Genomic DNA, 19,140 nt, shown 5'->3' with positions numbered 1-19,140 from the left:
TTTTTTTTTTTAAAGATTCCATCCCTGTTAGGTTGAGATGAGATGAGGTTTCTTGTAGACAAGAACAAGGGGACATGACATGAAATGAATGGGTGGCAAATTCAAAACTGATAAAAAGAAATACATTTTCCTCACAATACATATTCAGACTGTGGAACTCCTTGCCATATAAAATCATTGAAGCCAAGAATTTAGCAAGATTCAAAAAGGGATTGGACATTGACACAAGAATATCCAGAGTTATAATTGTTAATCCTAACACAGGTTTTGAAAGGGATATTAAACCACGTTTCAGGGTTGAAGCCATCTGTATCAAAGACCAGGATCAGATCTAATGAAGGGGGGAAATTATCCAACCTCTCACTGCAGCAGGGTTCTTACATCTTCCTCTGAAGCATCTAGTATTGGCCATTGTCAGTACTGGACTCATGTTTGATCCAGTAAAACAATTCCCATATTCTGGTTTTGCATTTTTTAATAAAGACTAGGCTTGCCATAGCTTTCAACCTGATTTACACGATGGCTGGGGAATATTCGCTAATGAGCTTTTTGTACAATCACAACATTTATGTGTGTCATCAGCCAGGGGTTCTCACATATTTTGGAGAGCAGGACACATTTTAAGAGAGAGATTGTCTTGTGGACACCTTCTCTCCTCCAGGGACCACCTTTTCTCCCATGCATGATCACATAACATACTTTTGTCAACTATACAGTAGGAAAGTACCTGTGCACTTTTAGCTTTCTTTTAAAGCAATTTAGCAGCTGGAAATAAGGAGTGGGAGTCAAAGCTGTGTGGTCAGCTAGCTCTCTCCCTAGATCACCGTACCAGAGCCAATGTCTCTATGTGGTCATTCTGAAGTTAATCAACGACTCATACAGCTTCTCATTTTAATGCAATTTTGTAAAGTTTGTCTGAAATGTTAATTTCTTCTGTTGCAGGTGAGAAAGAATGGTGCTACCTATCACAAAAATGCACTCACCCCAGCTGTGCAGGTAATTCTAAGCAGTTTATTTCTGAAATCATTTTAGTGCTGTGCTGTTTTACAAAGGGCCTACTTGTAGCAGTGATACAAATCTTCCCACAACAGCTTCAGATATCACATGCCACTCCATTATACTCTGAGACAGGGCCAGCTCCACGTGCTTGCTTTGCTGGTGCCTAGAGCCAGTCCTGCTCAGAGATTATATCTTGTGCCTCCATTCTCGGGCCAAATTCATCACTACGGTAAACAGGTGCAAGAACATTGATGTCAATGTAGTAAATCCGATTGATTGTATGTCATCGGAAAGAGGAAAACCCAGTCCAATTAAGTTAAATGATTATTAGGATATTTAAGAGAAGGGGACAGAGATATGTTAATGACTCCAATGTTTGTTCTGGCTACCAATTTGGTTTTGGCTGAAGAAAACCCTGCCAATATAAGAAGTGGATCTAAAGTGCATCTGAAGAAGTGGGGTTTTTATCCACAAAAGCTTATGCCCAAATAAATCTGTTAGTCTTTAAGGTGTCACTGGACTCCTCCTGGTTTTCCTGTCAATGTAAAAGGAATTTACAACATACCCAAAAGATAACCCACAGGCACCAGGCAGGCATGCAATTCCTTAAAAATACTTGAGGCCTACATTAAGAAAAGTCTTTATATTTTAACTGGACTTGTACCCTTTGTTTTACTTCAGCCCAGTGATACAACAGCCAGCTGTACCACATTCGCTCCTTTGCTTCTATGCTAGTCAGAGCATCTAGTCTCACCTAGGCTGAGATGTAACATACTGGGAATAAAACTCAGGCATTCCTGGCTCCCAGTGCTGCCTTCAGTAAACACTAGAACATGGATCTGCAATTTAAACCTGTCCCATCCCTCCTTTTTAAATACATTCTAAGCTACAGGTTACAAATTTTTACTGTTTATGATCAATTAGCTAAGTCCGACACAGGCATGCTTCCCATTTAATCGGGCATTGCTACACACTTCATCTGCTTACATTTTCCAGTTGCACCAATCAGTCATTGTTGGGCACATTTCACTGTTTTGCATTTTTAAGTATTTTGTAAACATGTCAAGGAATCTCTCTATTAAACTCTGCCACTGAAAGAATTTTCCCAAGCTCAGAAGCAAATGTAGATCTACCAAGAGGTAGTTTGGCTTTATCAGGATGAAGTCACTTTGTCCATCAATTCTCAGGGGGTAGCCATGTTAGTTGTATCCACAAAACCAATAGGGAGTCCGGTGGCACCTTAAAAAGACTAACAAATTTATTTGGGCATAGGCTTTTGTGGGTAAAAACCCCACTCTTTCAGATGCATGGAGTGAAAATTACAGATGCAGGCATTATATGAAGAGAAGAGAGTAACCTCACAAGTGGAGAACTTGTATGAAGAGAAGGGAAGTTCCCTCACAAGTGGAGAACCAGTTCTCCACTTGTGAGGTAACTTCCCTTCTCTTCATATAACGTCTGCATCTGTAATTTTCACTCCATGCATCTGAAGAAGTGGGGTTTTTTACCCACGAAAGCTTATGCCCAAATAAATGTGTTAGTCTTTAAGGTGCCACCGGACTCCCTGTTGTTTTTGTCCTTCAATGAAAGCCATTTTTCCTTTCTCTTAAACAGAACCCCGTCTCTGGAATACAGTAAATATGGAGTGTGGAAAAAATGAACAGTCACCTATCAATATTGTCACCAACAAAGTGGAGTACAAAGGGGACCTGAAACCATTTACTTTTGAAGGCTATAATACCAGTCAGTCCCCTCACTGGACCATAGTAAATAATGGGCATACGGGTAAGCTATGGCAATGAATGGGGTTTACTTATTTGCTCTGTTTTATTAGCTCCTTAATTGCTGTCAAACATTTTCACTGTTGAGATTATTTTCTTCACACACTGAAGTTAATTGGCAAGAGCTGATTAATTAGCTATTTACGGATTCAGCTTTAATGTTCTGCCAGGCTGTCTGTCTATTGGGAAGAAATATTACTGGGGATACTCTGCGGCAGTGCTGTGTGGTGTCAGGTTACTAAGTCTAAAAAAAACTTTTTTTTTTTTTTAAAAACTTAGTGCTGATTTAACCCTCATATTGGACCAAAAATCACCCAACTATTTCTATATTGTTATGTCAAAATGGGGGGGAGGGACAGGGACATGGGAATTGGGATGCATTTGAAGCTGGTTTTACTGTAACCAGTGAACTATACAACTATGCACAAGTTAAAACTTTCCTAGATTCAGATGCGTACTACACAGTACTTGTGTTGGGGTCTAACTGACCCCAGGATCAAACACATTTTAAAGAAAGCTACACAATAGTGTCAGGGTCTAACCGAGCCCATGTTTGAACAATGAAAATAGATAGCAACAGTAATAATATAAAAGCAAATACAGATACAGCAAACTAGCAACTCAATGGCCTAATACTTGGGGGAAAAAATGGAGCAAAAATTGGTGACCCAGGTTCTGAACATGCAAAGTATTTACACTTCACACATTTCTGATGTATTTTTCTGACTCATTCTCTGGACCAGATATAATATCTTCTCCATTTCTCTGGCTCTGGATCAGTACCCAGCACACTCAGATGCCCCAGCAACAGCATCTGTCAAGTGTGGGCTTGTCAGAAAATGTATCCAACAATCGTGGCTTCCCTGGAAACTTTTCCTAGCAAGTGCAGGCTTCCCAGAAAATCAGTTTGATGGAACTATCTTCAAAGAAACGCAATTTGCTCTACAATTGTGATGATACATGAGGCAAATGTTATCTGTGGTCTCACAGACCAACAGACCATTTCAGTATTTTTTTTTGCGTGGTGGGGGCTGAGGGGAGAAGAACACTGAAACTGTGATGATAAAAACAGTTATGTAGGATTCATATAATCATATAATAATGGCTGCCTCAAAATAAAGACAATCTGATGCTGGAATACCTGCATAATTAATTTGGGGGCCCCCAATGCCTTTTAAGTGACTGTTTTCACTATGCTAAAACCACAACAGATATGTAGACAAATGCTAACAGGTTTGCTCATCACAGCTTGAGAATTCTTCAAGAAAGAAGAGGCTATGGCTTGCCCATCATGTTTTATTCAAATTTTTGTACCCGTTTGCAGTCCGAGACCGCCCCCCAAGACCTTGGATATGCAATACTTTCATTTCCCCACTGACTAACACTGAGGGGTCTAACTGACCCCAGTGACCTTCTCAGTGACTTTTTTTTGCTGCACAAAACCCACAACAGGTAGGATAAAATCAATGCAAAAAGATTGACCTCCTCCTACTCTGACAATAATGTATGAAGAGGTACAGGACAGGCATGAAAAAACTGTATTTATATTTGTGTGCATCCATTTTTTGTCAAAGACACCCCAAAGCATAAGGAGAGTTGAAAAAACCTGGGCTGTTGTCAAGAGAACCAGCTGCTTGACAGCCAGCCCCGAATCTGAATGGCCCCAATGCAAAGTGCTCCCCTGGGAGACAGCTGAAATTTAAAAAAGCACTTTACAGATGGATTGGGCAATGAGATTTTTGTTTTGAAATTCAGTAGTTAGGCAGATTGTTTTTTCTTACAAACTTCTTCTGATTTTCCACTAATGTGGACAAAGTTAATAGCCTTTTTGGTACAATATAAAATTGTGGAATCTTCAAAGCGTGGCTGATGCTCCGAGAAATGTCTTTGTATAAAAAAATCAACCATCGTAGAAACAGCTTAGAACTTTAAGTCCCCAAGACATGCAAAACGGGGTTTGCAGCGGGGGGAGCAAGTGCAATGAGAATAAGATTGGATGCAATTATTATTTTTAGATTTCAATAGCACCTAACTGCTCTGAGATTGGAACCTCATTGCGCTAGGTGTCTTTCATACACATAGTAAAGGAGAGTCGCTGCCAACAAGACCTGACAGTCTAAACAGACACAAGAAATGTTACTAATCCATTTACAGACAGGGAAGTGAGGAACACAGCTATGAAATGACTCATCTAAGGACATACAGTACAGCCAGTCTTTGGGAGCTGGGTATTGAACTCATGTCTCCCGAGTCCCAATCCAGGGCCTTATCTACCAGACCAGCCTTCCTCTCAGGGAGGTCCGAATTCCATCTCCCAGAGAGCACAAAGGCTGCTGTTTTCAAATGCATCACAAATCTCTCAAGCAGAGGACGGTTAAGGGAAATTATCACTAGAAAATATTTTTATTCTTCCCGGAGACACGTTTTATTCTCCTGTTAATACCGGACTCAAGCTCTGCTCTTACCTGGGTTTCACTTACCTAGTTTTACTCTATAGCATTGGTTTTAACCCTTTTTCATTTGCAGACCCCTAAAAAATTTCAAGTGGAAATGCAGACCCTTTTGGAAATCTGAGACATAGTCTGCAGACCTCCAGGGGTCCCACAAACCACTGGTTGAAAACCATGGCTCTATAGTTAGACTGGTGTAAAGTGAAAGTGAGTCCTACAGTTGAGACATAGTAACAGTGTCTTTAACTCTAAACCCTGCAAGACCCTCACAGCAAATAAATACTGCAGCACACACAATTGGCGACAAAAACAGAAACCTGCAAATAAACCTCTTGGGACCAAGTTCACCTTCTAGAATGCAGCTCTGTACATTTAAAGGGAAAAATCCCTGGTCCAACATCGCTTTTCTAGATAACAGAGGAAGAAACCTAGGGTTTGTCTTAAAAGTGAGAGAAGCACAGGCTCTTGCTTCTCTCCTGCCAAAAACCAGTCACTTGGACGCTCCCAGCAAGGAAGAGATGGTCAATTAACCTTACACTGCGTTGAAAAGCTAGTATTGATTTATTTAAAAATTAAATTGATGAGAACAATTGATTGATTACAAAAAGGAAGATGAAGATGCTTCCACAAAAGCTCATTTAACTGGCTTTCACCAAAATAAATAGAACTATAATCCATAGATGGCAGCACACAAATTCTTTTCCGTTATGTAGCATTTTTCATCCATAGGTCTCCCCTTTACAAGGAGAGGTAAGTATCATTATCACCATTTTATAGATGAGAGAACTGAGGTACAGAGAGGTTAATAGCCTGAGCTGTAGAAGTGTTGTGGCACCTGGAGTTGCCATAGACTTCAACTGGAGCCACAGGTGCTCAGTACTTTGGCAAATCAGGCCCTAAGTGACTAGCACAAGGTCATGTAGCAAATCAGAAACTCAAGTATCACAGAATATCAGGATTAGAAGGGACCTCAGGAGGTCATCTAGTCCAACCCCCTGCTCAAAGCAGGACCAATCCCCAACTAAATCATCCAGTATCTGAACTCCTAGTCCTGTGCCCTGGATATAGGGATTGGACTGTTCCCCATTTTAATTACATTTGAACCGGTACTCAGGAGTGTTCAGAGTCAGATCTGGATCTGAAGTTCATTAATCTAGGTCACTCAATATAAAGGGCTGAGCCAAAGCATTGAATCCAAAACCCAGTGAACTTCTGGGAAACTCTGGATCCAGAGCTTTCTCAACCAATGCCCCTCGCTCGTTTCAACTATTCTTAAAATCAGAGCCAAACAATTTATTTCTTTTTAACTACTTGTTTCTACCAGTTAAAGTTTCTCTTAGCGGGTCAGCAAAGATTGGAGGTGGAGGTCTTCAAAATAAATACAAGGCTATTGAGTTTCACTTCCACTGGGGCATGAAGCTAGACAAAGGGTACAGCCCTGGATCGGAACACAGCATCGATGGAGAGAGATACGCTATGGAGGTAGGCGAGATTCTCTCTCTGTTAATGCAGCCGGGTCCAAGAACTCTGACTTCTTAAACTAATGTTGAATGAAATAAACCAACAGATTCTTTTTCAAGACTCCAGGAGGAGAATTAAATAACTGAGAATTTATTGTTTGTTGAGCCCTGTGGAGATCACAGAGGGAAAACGATCAGGGTCTGGATGTTTTGCATGGCAAAGGCAAATGTGGAGAGGCAGTAAAACCCAGGGTTAGTTAGCCTTCAGAGACGGCAGTAGCATTTCAGGCTATAAAGCATCCATCTCCCAGTCTCACACTTGCTTATTCAGATACTTCTGTTGTGACCGTGCAGGGACAGGTATAAATTCCTTGAATAGCAGTGAGGGCAAATCCTACCCTCCGTAGACAAACCAGGTGGGCTTGATGCAGGAAGGTCCCAAGTGAGTTGGTGGGAGCAAATCACCCTCCACCTCAGGTCATGGAGTAACAGTGGAACCACTGCAGATTCAGGGCAGCAGTAGCCCATAAGCTCCTCTTATACCAGCGGTTCTCAAACTTTTGATCTGGTGACCCCTTTCACACAGCTAGCCTCTGAGTGCGACCCCCCCACCCCTATAAATTAAAAACACTTCTTTATATTTAATGCTATTATAAATGCTGGAGGCGAAGCGGGGTTTGGGGTGGAGGCGGACAGCTCGTGACCCCCCATGTAATAACCTCACGACCCCCTGAGGGGTCCCGACCCCCAGTTTGAGAACCGCTGTCTTATACAGATGGGGGAGAAGGGGGGTGGAACTGCCTTTGGGTGCATGTCTTTGCAAAGTCACCAGTCCCATATCTTCCACAGTGCCTCTCGCCAGCTGTGGGCAGGGAGTAGCCCTGCTCCACCTCCACAGTAGAACAGCAGGGGTTTCTCCACGCCCAGGGCACAGGGAAGGGGCCAGGATTTGCTGATAAATGGCTATAAAGGGAGTAATAATTGACCTTTAATGCCTGTATTACAGCTTCATATAGTCCACATGAAAGAGGATTTCTCCACTATAGAGCAGGCAGTGAAAGTTGAAGAAGGTCTGGCCGTGCTGGGGTTCTTTATAAAGGTAAGTTGCCAGGATTTTTTTAACTGGCCACCTCAGACTGGCACCTACCAAAGCTTGGACCAAGTTGCAGGGTTTGGCTGTAGAACTGGCCAGGAGCCAAAGTTCCCCCAATGTTTTCAGGGGTCCAGATCAATCATTTAAGTCTGGCCTCACCTCTAGTGCTTAGCGAAGGTCTGCACTGCACTCAGAGAGACATGACTGCAGCATAGCACCCGTAGACACATCTGAGCTAGCTTTGATTTTGCGAGCGTGAACAACAATACCAGTGATGCCACAAGCAGCACAGGCTACACAAGCCCACCCAGGACCCTGGGTGTGTACTCACACACCAAGCCCATGCTACGGCAGCCTCACTGTATTGCGATTCGAGCTGGCTAGATCATAGCTTAGCTTGGGAATGTCTACACATGCAACAGTCACACCTCTGACTGTGGAGTAGACCTATCCGCAGTGACTTTCTGTTACGTTCAGCTCATTGATTTTTGTTCAGCTTTCTTTCCCACTTCTTTTCTGTTTCATTAATAATTAAATTAAAAGTTACGGGTCGGGGGTGGGGGGGAAATGTCTGAGGAAAGGGATACATTTTCTGACTCAAAATATTGTTTCAGACCGGTGCAAAAAATGAAAACTATAAATCTCTAATAGAGATATTAAATGAAGTTGCTGTCAAAGGTAAGGAGCTTGGATTTATCATCGAGCAATTTGAATTTATTTAACAAGATAATCATTATACGTTCCTAGGCGTTACAGAGGCTAAGGTCTGGTCTACACAACAGAGCTATACCGGTATAGCTACGTCGGTCAAGAATGTGAAAAATCCACGACCTACCCTCCCATGTCGACAGTGCTGTGTCGGCAACAGAGCTTCTCCTGCCAACATGGCTACTGCCTCTTGGGAGGTGGATTAACTAAGACGACGGGAGAGCTCTCTCTGTCAGCTTAGAGCATCTTGATTCAAGCGCTATAGAGGGGCAGCTGCGCCCACGTAGCATTTTAAGCGTAGACTTGCCCTCAATTCAGAAGAAACTTTGAAGTGATTTTCAGCAAGGAAGCAGGGAGTGGAGAGCTCACACGAGGTGTCCATATTGTGAAGCTGTGCTCTGCAGGGGCTCTTGAGAAGGGCAGGCACAGTGGTTCCTTGGCTATGCCCATCCAGTAGCCCCCACCTCCCCCCACAACCAGCGATGGGGGACTATGAGGGTGGCATTGCAACAGAGTTGGTAGTAGCAGCCAGAGTTGAAGGTAGCTGTAAACCGAGAACCTGTAACCATGTCCATTCCAGCTGACGTTTCTCCATTGTTTTCCTAGGGTCTCAAAAAAATATGCCGTCTTTGCCCCTGGAATCGCTCATTCCAGCTAAAGAGGATCTCACACACTATTATCGGTACAGTGGCTCCCTGACCACTCCCAACTGCTACGAGGCTGTCGTCTGGACAATATTTCAGGAGCCAATCATACTGAGTGAAAGTCAGGTAATGCATAGAGTAACAGACTGAAAGGAGCAGTGAGGTCATTTTGTGTCTGTCTCACTCATACTCCCCTCCCCACCCTCTTTTCTTCCCTCCCACATATGATCTCATATGCACAAAGTCCAATGTAGGATTGTCCCCTTCTCCATTACCTTTGCAGTCCAATCTTAAGAGACTCTAAATCCATGTCACCACAACAGATCACACACTGACCAGCGTGTTTGCCATCTGTCCCACCACTCATTTTGGTGAAAAAACAAAACAAAACTCAGAATCCTTCCCTGCTCCAAAAGAGGGGCGTGGGCATATACTAGATCTTATATGGCACTTTGTATACAAGGATCTCAGAGCAATTCTCAAAGCAATGTTAGTAACATCACCATTTTAAAGGTGGGGAAACTAAAACACATTGTAATTAAGTGACTTGCCAAAGGCCACACAGTGAGTCAGTGACAGAAGTGGGAACAGAATTCAGATGAATGCTAGTTCAGTGCTTTATCCAATGCCCCATAGTGCCTCTAAATGAGGGTCTGAATCATCCCCTAACTTCAGATGTTTTGGAATGTGTCGCTGAATTGCTTCTGAGAACTGAATAATGAATTTTTCCTCGAGCCTCATTAGAATTTTATTTTAATAGAACAGAATATTTTAAATTGGTCATGATCTGTTCGCGCTTCCATCTCAGCTCTACCATGAACTCATTGAGTGGGCTTGGACAAGGCACAACCCCTCTGGGTCAGTTCATCGGCAAACAGTGACCATGATCAGTATGTCCACAGTGTGATACCCCATCAGACTGAGTCCATTAGATTAACAATAGTTGCTCGGTGTTTGCTGAGAACCCAACACCCAGCCAGATGTGAGCCAGTGCAGTGGGGGATGACAGAAATTGGGGGTGTGCCTCACAGCTGGCAGCTGCTGGCTAAATTTCTGCTTCAAGTAGCCAGGAGTTAGGCTCTAGAGAAGAACCAGAGGAGATGAGGCATGTAATCTTGATCCCCGCAAGTTGTGTCACAGGGACCTGAGGGATGGGGGCAGGAGCTGAACATAGAGAAAAGACCTGTCTTTCCAGGGTGGCTTGTGCTTAGACAGAACTAGGATGTTTAGCTGGGAGGAAGTTTAAAGAGTCTGCCTGGGCTAGAAGGAAGCATCTATCAGTGATCTGGGGGACAAGTTTTAGTGGCACTCGTTCCATTTAAGCTTTAATATACTCTGTGGTTCAGAGCAACACCACAGTGAGAGGAACTATAGACTCAAGATAGGACAATTCCCTTTTCTTTCCCTCAGAAAAATAACAACTATTTTTGGATGGTGGTGTGCAGGTGGTGAACTTCTTGGAGAAGCTTTACTTCAGTGAGAATAAAACATTACAGATGACCGACAATTTCCGACCTGTTCAACCTCTCGGGAACAGAACTGTGTACCGCTCTGATGTCAGCGTTGTACAGCCTCCTGCAAAGGCTTTATTGGTGATCCCAACACTTATCTACCTCATGAGTCTTCTTTTCCAGTAAACACTACCAGGTTTCTGGGCTTTAATTTTTTGTTTCAAGCACTTCTCTCCAGTTGAGAAGCTCTAGACTACAGCTGATTGTACACCATAGCCTTGCTGTTTTTTCTAACGCTTATCAATAGGATTTTTTATATATATAAAAATAGGGCTGTCGATTAATCACAGTTAACTCACACAATTAACTAAAAAAATTCATCGCAATTAATCGCAGTTTTAATCACACTGTTAAGCAATAATAAAATACCAATTGAAATTTATTATACATATTTTTGGATGTTTTTCTACATTTTCAACTATATTGATTTCAATTACGACATAGAATATAAAGTGTACAGCATTCACTTTATATTTTTATTACAATATATGCAATGTAAAAATGATAAACAAAAGAAATAGTATTTTTCAATTCACCACATACAAGTACTGTAGTGCAATCTCTTTATTGTGAAAGTGCAATTTACAAATGTAGATTTTTTTTGTTACATAACTGCACTCAAAAACAAAACAATGTAAAACTTTAGAGCCTACAAGTCCACTCAGTCCTACTTCTTGTTCAGCCAATCGCTAAGACAAACCAGTTTGTTTACATGTATGGGAGATAATGCTGCCCACTTTTTATTTACAATGTCACCTGAAAGTGAGAACAGGCGTTCGCATGACACTTTTGTAGCTGGTGAAGCAAGGTATTTACGTGCCAGATATGCTAAACATTTGTATGCCCCTTCATGGTTCAGTCACCATTCCAGAGGACATGCTTCCATGCTGATGACGCTCATTAAAAAATAATGCATGAATTAAATTTGTGACTGAACTCCTTGGGGGAGTATTTATGTCTGCTGCTCTGTGTTTTACCCACATATTGCCATATATTTCATAATATAGCAGTCTCGGATGGTGACCCAGCACACATTGTTCGTTTTAAGAACACTTTCACTGCAGAGCTGACAAAACACAAAGAAGGTACCAATGTGAGGTTTCTAAAGATAGCTACAGCACTCAACCCAAGGTTTAAGAATCTGAAGTGCCTTCCAAAATCTAAGAGGGATGGAGCATGCTTTTAGAAGTCTTAAAAGAGCAGTACTCTCATGCGGAAGCTACAGAACCTGAACCACCAAAAAAGAAAATCAATGTTCTGTTGGCGGCATCTGACTCAGATGATGAAAAGGAACATGCATAAGTCCATACTGCTTTGGATCGTTATCGAGCAGAGCCCGTCATCAGCATGGACACATGTCCTCTGAAATGGTGGTTGAAGCATGAAGGGACATATGAATCTTAAGCACATCTGGCATGCAAATATCTTACGATCCCGGCTACAACTGTGCCATGTGAACATCTGTTCTCACTTTCAAGTGACATTGTAAACAAGTTTCAGAGTAACAGCTGTGTTAGTCTGTATTCGCAAAATGAAAAGGAGTACTTGTGGCACCTTAGAGACTAACAAATTTATTTGAGCATAAGGTTTCGTGAGCTACAGCCCACTTCATTGGATGCATTCTGTGGAAAGTGTAGAAGATCTTATCATATACACACAAAGCATGAAAAAATATCTCCTCCCATCCCACTCTCCTGCTGGTAATAGCTTATCTAAAGTGATCACTCTCCTTACAATGTGTATACACTGTGTATCACTTTAGATAAGCTATTACCAGCAGGAGAGTGGGGTGGGAGGAGGTATTTTTTCATGCTTTGTGTGTATATAATAAGATCTTCTACACTTTCCACAGAATGCATCCGATGAAGTGAGCTGTACATTGTAAGGAGAGTGATCACTTTAGATAAGCTATTACCAGCAGGAGAGTGGGGTGGCAGGAGGTATTTTTTCATGCTTTATGTGTATATAATAAGATCTTCTACACTTTCCACAGTATGCATCCGATGAAGTGAGCTGTAGCTCACGAAAGCTTATGCTCAAATAAATTGGTTAGTCTCTAAGGTGCCACAAGTACTCCTTTTCTTATTGTAAACAAGAAGCGGGCAGCATTATCTCCCGCAAATGTGAACAAACTTGCTTGTCTGAGTGACTGGCTGAAGAAGTAGGACTGAGTGGACTTGTAGGCTCTAAAGTTGTACATTGTTTTATTTTTGAATGCAGTTATTTTTTGTACATAATTCTACATTTGTAAATTCAACTTTCATGATAAAGAGATTGCACTGCAATACTTGTATTAGGGTGAATTGAAAAATACTATTTCTATTTTTTTTACAGTGCAAATATTTGTAATAAAAATAAATATAAAGTGAGCACTGTACATTTTGTTTTCTGCATTCAATTTGAAATCAATATATTTGAAAATGTAGAAAACATCCAAAAATATTTAAATAAATTATATTCTATTATTGTTTAACAGTGTGATTAATCATGATTAATTTTTTTAATCGCTTGACAGCCCCTATATATAAAAATTAATTTCAGGAAACATCCTCAACACTCATGATAAATATAATACAAAGCTATAAAGAAGCCCTTTTTAAATCACAAAAGACTTTTCTTTTTAAAGCAATAAAATGTATTAATTGCAACCCTATAACTTTAAAGCAACACTGCAAGTGTGTTTAATGAGCCATTCAGAGGACTTATAGGAATTTGTAGCCGGAGTGCCAAAGTGAGGTTCTGAAGGCAATATATTTATATGCTGCACCACAAATCAGGGACATGAAACTGCTTTGGTCACTCATAGCATCCACTATGTCCTCCAACACTAAGGCACAACACAACCTGTTAAAAAAAATAATCAATCAATCAGTAAGCAATACAGGGCTCATCCTACGTATTGCAGGATACATGGCACGCTTCACCCAGAGGGGAACATTTTCTTGCTTCTCTCTCCTTAAGGTTAATTTTAAAGAAGGGTTTGATTATTTTTTAAATCTACTGCTCTTGGGTTTTAGGAACATAGGAGTTACTATACTGGTTAGACTGTTAGTCCAATCTAGTCCAGCATCCTGCCTCTGGCAGTAGCCAGTATCGGATGCTGCAGAGGAAAAGGAAAGCTCCACCCAATACATCTAGCTTCACACACATGGAAAATTCCTTCCTGAATCCCACTGGAGGCTTAAATCTGAAGAGTGAGGTTTGATGATCCTTTATTGTCTCCCATTGAATAATAAAATACGAGAACTGTTCAGGTAATGTTTCCCCCTGTGGAATTTTTCTTTGAATTTTTTTTTCAGGTTTTCATCAAAACCCTCCAATTTTTTGGTTTAGAATTGATATTTTGTGAACATTTCCGTTTTGTTGAAAAAAAAAATGTTCTGATGGAAAGATTTTTACCAGCTCTATAAAATACTCCCACACTTGTGTGATAGGTAAGACCTATACATATATAAAGGGGGTTGTTCTGTGATTTGGGTTGTTATCTTCAGAGCTTATCCAATCACACACTGGAAATACACTGTGAAGATGGGTTTCTCCTGTTAAATTCTGATCACCTCAACATGCAGAGAGATGCAGTGTCTCAGCTGATTTAATCCTTTGAGCCAATGTAATGTAACATGTTGCAGCCTCTTCGTGAATTTTAAATCTTGGCTATCTCAAAAAGGGATTTTAAACTCGGAGTGCAGTTATGCCTTTTTCTTTAGGGCTATGTTTCTGTACAGGACACTATAATATCACATCCATATAGTCACTCATATGAGAGATATACAAGGGTGCCTGGACACAGTTTACTGAGGGCAAATGGCAGGGTGGGAAATTATTTTCTTCTCTACTGTATCTATTTAAGTTGATTATGAAGACTTGAAAACCACAATGGAAAAGCAGATTGATATTTATACCTTTAGGAGAATATCCAAGACTGTAAGTGTATTTTTATATCGTTTAGGAGATTTCAAGAACTGAATAAAAATAAAAGCTTGTGATTGAATGGTGATGTCTCAATTTTCCATCGGCCTGCATTTCTCTCTCTCTGCCCTCACAGCAAGTGCTAAGAAGAGGAAGGTATTTTCCCCATCTCTTCTAGACAATTTAGGTTGTACCTTTGGAAGCGTTCCCTGTTCCATTTGTGTATTATGATGTCAATGGTCCCAGAGATCTTTGGGAGGATCCTTTCTTTACATTGGCCTCCAAGATACTAATTGCACATATTGGAATTACGCAGACTATAGGGGCTGATTTTGCACGGTGCTGTGTGCCCTTCCACTCCTGTTGAAATGGGGGGCGTTCCATTTTATCCAAAGGAATCAGAGCCATGGGGTCGCCCAGTACATCTTCATGTCAGAATGGACACATGGCTATTTAGTGAGATGCTAGCTAGCTAGGCATCCATCCATCCCTTAAACATCTTTGTACAAGAAGCAATGGTCTCAAGTTGCAGTGGGGGAGGCCTAGGTTGGATATTAAGAAACCCTATTTCACTAGGAAGGTGGTGAAGCACTGGAATGGGTTACCTAGGGAGGTGGTGGAATCTCCATCCTTAGAGGCTTTTAAGGCCCGGCTTGACAAAGCCCTGGCTGGGATGGTTAAGTTGGGGTTGGTCCTGCTTTGAGCAGGGGATTGGACTAGATGACCTCCTGAGGTCTCTTCCAACCCTAATCTTCTATGATTCTACCTGCCTTCCACTACTTCCACCCATTTCCCAAAACCAGGAAGACTATTAAGAAGCTATGGAGCAAAGAGACTTCACAACGTGTAGTAAACTAGTTATTTGACAGCCTCATGTTTTGCTGCCCCATCCAGACTTCCAGGCAACAACAGAAACAATGCAATCTTGTATAAAAGCCATGCGTCTTCACTGTTTAAGATCTTAGCAAGGTGATCACTCCCCAAGATGATCTCTCCGAGAACAATGCTCCGTTCATGCAACAAGACCTCTGCATCCAATGAGAGAGTCCTTAAGGTGTAGTCACAGCCTTCTTCACTGAGATCTCACTCATTTCCACAACCACAGAAGGGTGGGCTGTCAAACTGCATGAAGAGTGGTTAGACCACAGTGCTGGGCTCCAGGACTCCTGGGTGGGGTGGGGGTCTATTTTCAATTCTGTCCCTCACTGCATGAGTGACCTTGGGCACCTCGCTGTTCCTCAGTTTACCCAACTGGAAAATGGATGTACTCCTTCAGCACTTCAAAGGTTCTGAGACAATGAATTAGTTGTATGCAAAGCACTGAGTTTCTCCTATAAATGGACAAAGTGCTACTAATTAACTATGTTAATTCTACTATAGCAAAAAGCAGTTAGAAAATGTGATTTACTGTGAAGGAGACAACACTCATTCACTCCCTAATATTTTAGCTGCTGGATGGGGGGGAAGAACAAAAACGCTGCTGACAAAGTCAATTGCTTCAGCTCTATACAAAATAGTCTTTCATATTCTATATATGCCTCAATGTGGAAGACTTCAAGCTTACTCTAGGGATATTTTCTTATTCTATATGGGTGAGATTTACCCCAGTGTACAGGGCCTGCATCAATCCCCTTATCATCTAAACTGCAGTTATACTCTGAGAAGTAAAGCCCCAGTCTCGCAAGGAACTTTGTGTAGGTTCAGGAGTTCTTTGCAGGACAGAGGGAAGAGAACATTAGGGGGTTCCGCCTTATAAGGCCAGATCATCCGCACTCAGTTTACATTTTAAAAGATAGTTGTTGATTTAACTGTCAGCCCATCATATGCTGAAATTCCTACTGGCTCACACATCAACAGTAATGGTTTTCTATTTGGAATTTAATGAATAATTTTGTTCAAGATGCTTAAGGCAGAATAGAACCCAGATCCCTCTTGCAAGGTTGTGTTGGCTCTGAAACGGTAAGAGGGTTAAACAAAAGTAATAAAAATGTACTGTAAGCAGCGTAAGCAGATGTGACTCCGCACAGACACAAAGACCTATTGGAGGAGAAGGTGGAACATTTCCGATCACAGTCTGGAGTAAAGCTGACCTTCAAGCCCTTAAAGTGGGGCTCAAGTGGTGATAAGAGACTTGAGCCGTCTTTATGCACAAGGGTGTATTTCTCCCTAAGTGTCTTCAGTTCAACTTATTTAAAGAATCATTTTTCATCAGTATGCAGCACCAGCTGTCGGGCAATGCACTGCATCAGCCTATCTTTGGTCGGTGCAAGCTCAGGAATGTTCTGTTCCCTTCCAAGCAACGAGTTTGATGTCTTGTCACCAGTACTTGGCATGCGGCTGGAGCACGTTATTCTTGTTGCATAAAAAAATTAAGGCTCAAGCACTCTATTCCCGTTTATACCATGCACCCATCACAGAAGCCTCGGTCCACGAAGCTCAGTACTGAAAACACCTATATTACAACAATTACATTAATTTGACATGTCATTAAAAAACCCACCACTCCCTAACAAAACAAAACACAAGACTCCTTCCACCATTCTACCTGCCCCTCAGGAAAAAAAAGTCTATGTATTTTTATTATATGTAATGCCTTGCAACTTACACAGAAAGTTATTAATGCATGTTCTGAGAGACTAGGAGGAGGGGAGAAAATTCAGGAGTCCAGGGCCATTAACAGAGAATCCACCAACATCAGCCCCCCCGCATGGAAAAATCTAGGCATTCTCGAAGATGGAAGTGTGCCAGCTCATCTCAGCTACCCCGGTAGAACAGAAGGAGAGACAAGGTCTGTTAGACAACCAGTAGCTAAACCACAAAAGGCTACTTAGGTTAAAGACAGTATTTTGAATTGCACCTGAAACCAAACTGGAAATTGGTGCCATCTGCAAAGTGAAGAGATATTAATGGGCCAATGGAACTATAACGATTGACACTTGTCGAAGATCTGGCCCAATATACTCTTTTTGCCAGAATCACCATTGTGCAAGCTGCCAGCCACCTTCCGTGCTAACACATCTGAGTGCGCTAATTACAGGGCTACATGTCAGTTACTTGGTAAATCCAAGGAAAGCTACAGCAAGGACTATTTGATAAAAAGAAGATTAAAGCAGGATCTTTGGTTTTTCATTAGAAGACAGTTAAGGAAAAATAATTTGTCATTCGCAGTTCATTTCGGTTGCAGGCTCCAGGGGTTGTACATACATAACCATTTATCATCTTACATTTCTATTTCTCTAATGAATTAGCCAGTGCATCTGCTTGAACTGCAAAGATGATACCAATTTAGAGAAGCTCTAATAGCTTCTAATAGCCAAACTATGAAATTACAAGCCCTTGTTTGCCCCTTCAAGTTACCATTAGTCTTTTTTAATCCATTCTCCTTTAAGGGGTTAAAGGCAATTAAAGGGATTTATACACAGAAGTTATCTGAAAAAATGGGCATTGGGGCAACTTTAGAGTTAGAGGCTATTGATCAAGAGAACAAGATCTTAACTAAAAATGGGTCAGGGAGGAGGTGCTTCAATCCAGATCAGTACAGTGGCTGGTCAGCGTTTGGGTTCAAGACAGGAATAGGGTTAATGTTCAAGTTTGAAAGTGCAAAACTTTTCTAAAGTTGTCTATTGAGATTATGGCCCAGAATGGCAAAATCTCACCAGATTAGATGTAGATGTTCTTAAGGATATCTCTGCCATTCTGGGACTACATCTGAATCATTCTTCTTAGGGTTTTCTATTAGTAGCTATCACTGCAGCATTCAAACACTGCACATGTAATTTTTAGGACTGTATAGAGCACTAAGGTCCCTACTGGACTTCATGGAGTCTTCTATTTTCCTTGTTTAAAGGAATCTCCACTTGGAGCATATACACGCCATATACATGTAATATCAATTATAGATCCAGAAGTCAAGCCCCTTCCAATTTTGAATCATACTTGGCTTTGGGCCCATGCATTTGAAACTGCCATATTTCTCAAAATTTTGAGTGTGGGTGGCAGATTTGAGGTACTAACTTGGGTCCTCTTTCAGTTTTAATTTCTAATGCAATCACACTTAACTTATTAGCTAAATGAAGTCAGTTCTTCATTGAAAGAGTCACTGTAAACAACTCTAAATGCAATTAAGCTTTCCGTCAGGTCACAGCAGTTCAGGAAGCTGAGAGAGACAAGAAATGCCAGATAATACTCATAAGGCACATATTTATATTACCCATCAAGAATTATCTGCAAGACATTGGAAAGGAACATGTCGTCAGTGCAGCTGTGTTGGTCACGTCCTTCTACATATTGAACTTTTGAAGCAGGAGTTCAAGTATATAAAAAGCATTTTTCATGTGAGTGTTAGCAAGATTTGAAGTTGCCTTTTTTTTTTTTTCTTTCCAGATCGAGCCTTTAAGGGTAGAAGAGGCAGGTGGAAATGACAACACAGCTACCAGATTTTATTCTGAGCAGATGCTTATAACACACCCTTCAGTGGTCCCAATGTGAACTGTACCTCAATTTTTCCCATTACAGAAATGGATATCAAAAGTACTTGCATATCTCACTGCTGCTCATGAGGCTTAATAAATTATTTTTAATCACT

At 41.2% G+C, this 19,140-nt stretch overlaps 1 protein-coding gene across 1 annotated transcript in view; it reads left to right on the top strand.

Annotated features, from left to right (window-relative positions):
• The window catches only part of CA4 (carbonic anhydrase 4), a 36,307-nt gene extending 25,395 nt beyond the window's left edge, over positions 1-10,912 (top strand). The window contains exons 2-8 of the mRNA XM_073315411.1: positions 943-996; positions 2,614-2,784; positions 6,555-6,712; positions 7,697-7,789; positions 8,398-8,461; positions 9,098-9,261; positions 10,581-10,912. Coding sequence (XP_073171512.1) covers positions 943-996; positions 2,614-2,784; positions 6,555-6,712; positions 7,697-7,789; positions 8,398-8,461; positions 9,098-9,261; positions 10,581-10,772 — 896 coding nt within the window. The 3' untranslated portion in view covers positions 10,773-10,912. The remainder of the gene's footprint in view (positions 1-942; positions 997-2,613; positions 2,785-6,554; positions 6,713-7,696; positions 7,790-8,397; positions 8,462-9,097; positions 9,262-10,580) is intronic.
• Positions 10,913-19,140: the final 8,228 nt, after the last annotated feature.

Source organism: Lepidochelys kempii, chromosome 17 (genome assembly GCF_965140265.1).
Source record: "Lepidochelys kempii isolate rLepKem1 chromosome 17, rLepKem1.hap2, whole genome shotgun sequence".
NCBI lineage: Eukaryota > Metazoa > Chordata > Testudines > Cheloniidae > Lepidochelys > Lepidochelys kempii.
The sequence above is the reverse complement of the archived record's forward strand: the minus strand, read 5'-3'. Positions and strand labels throughout refer to the sequence as shown.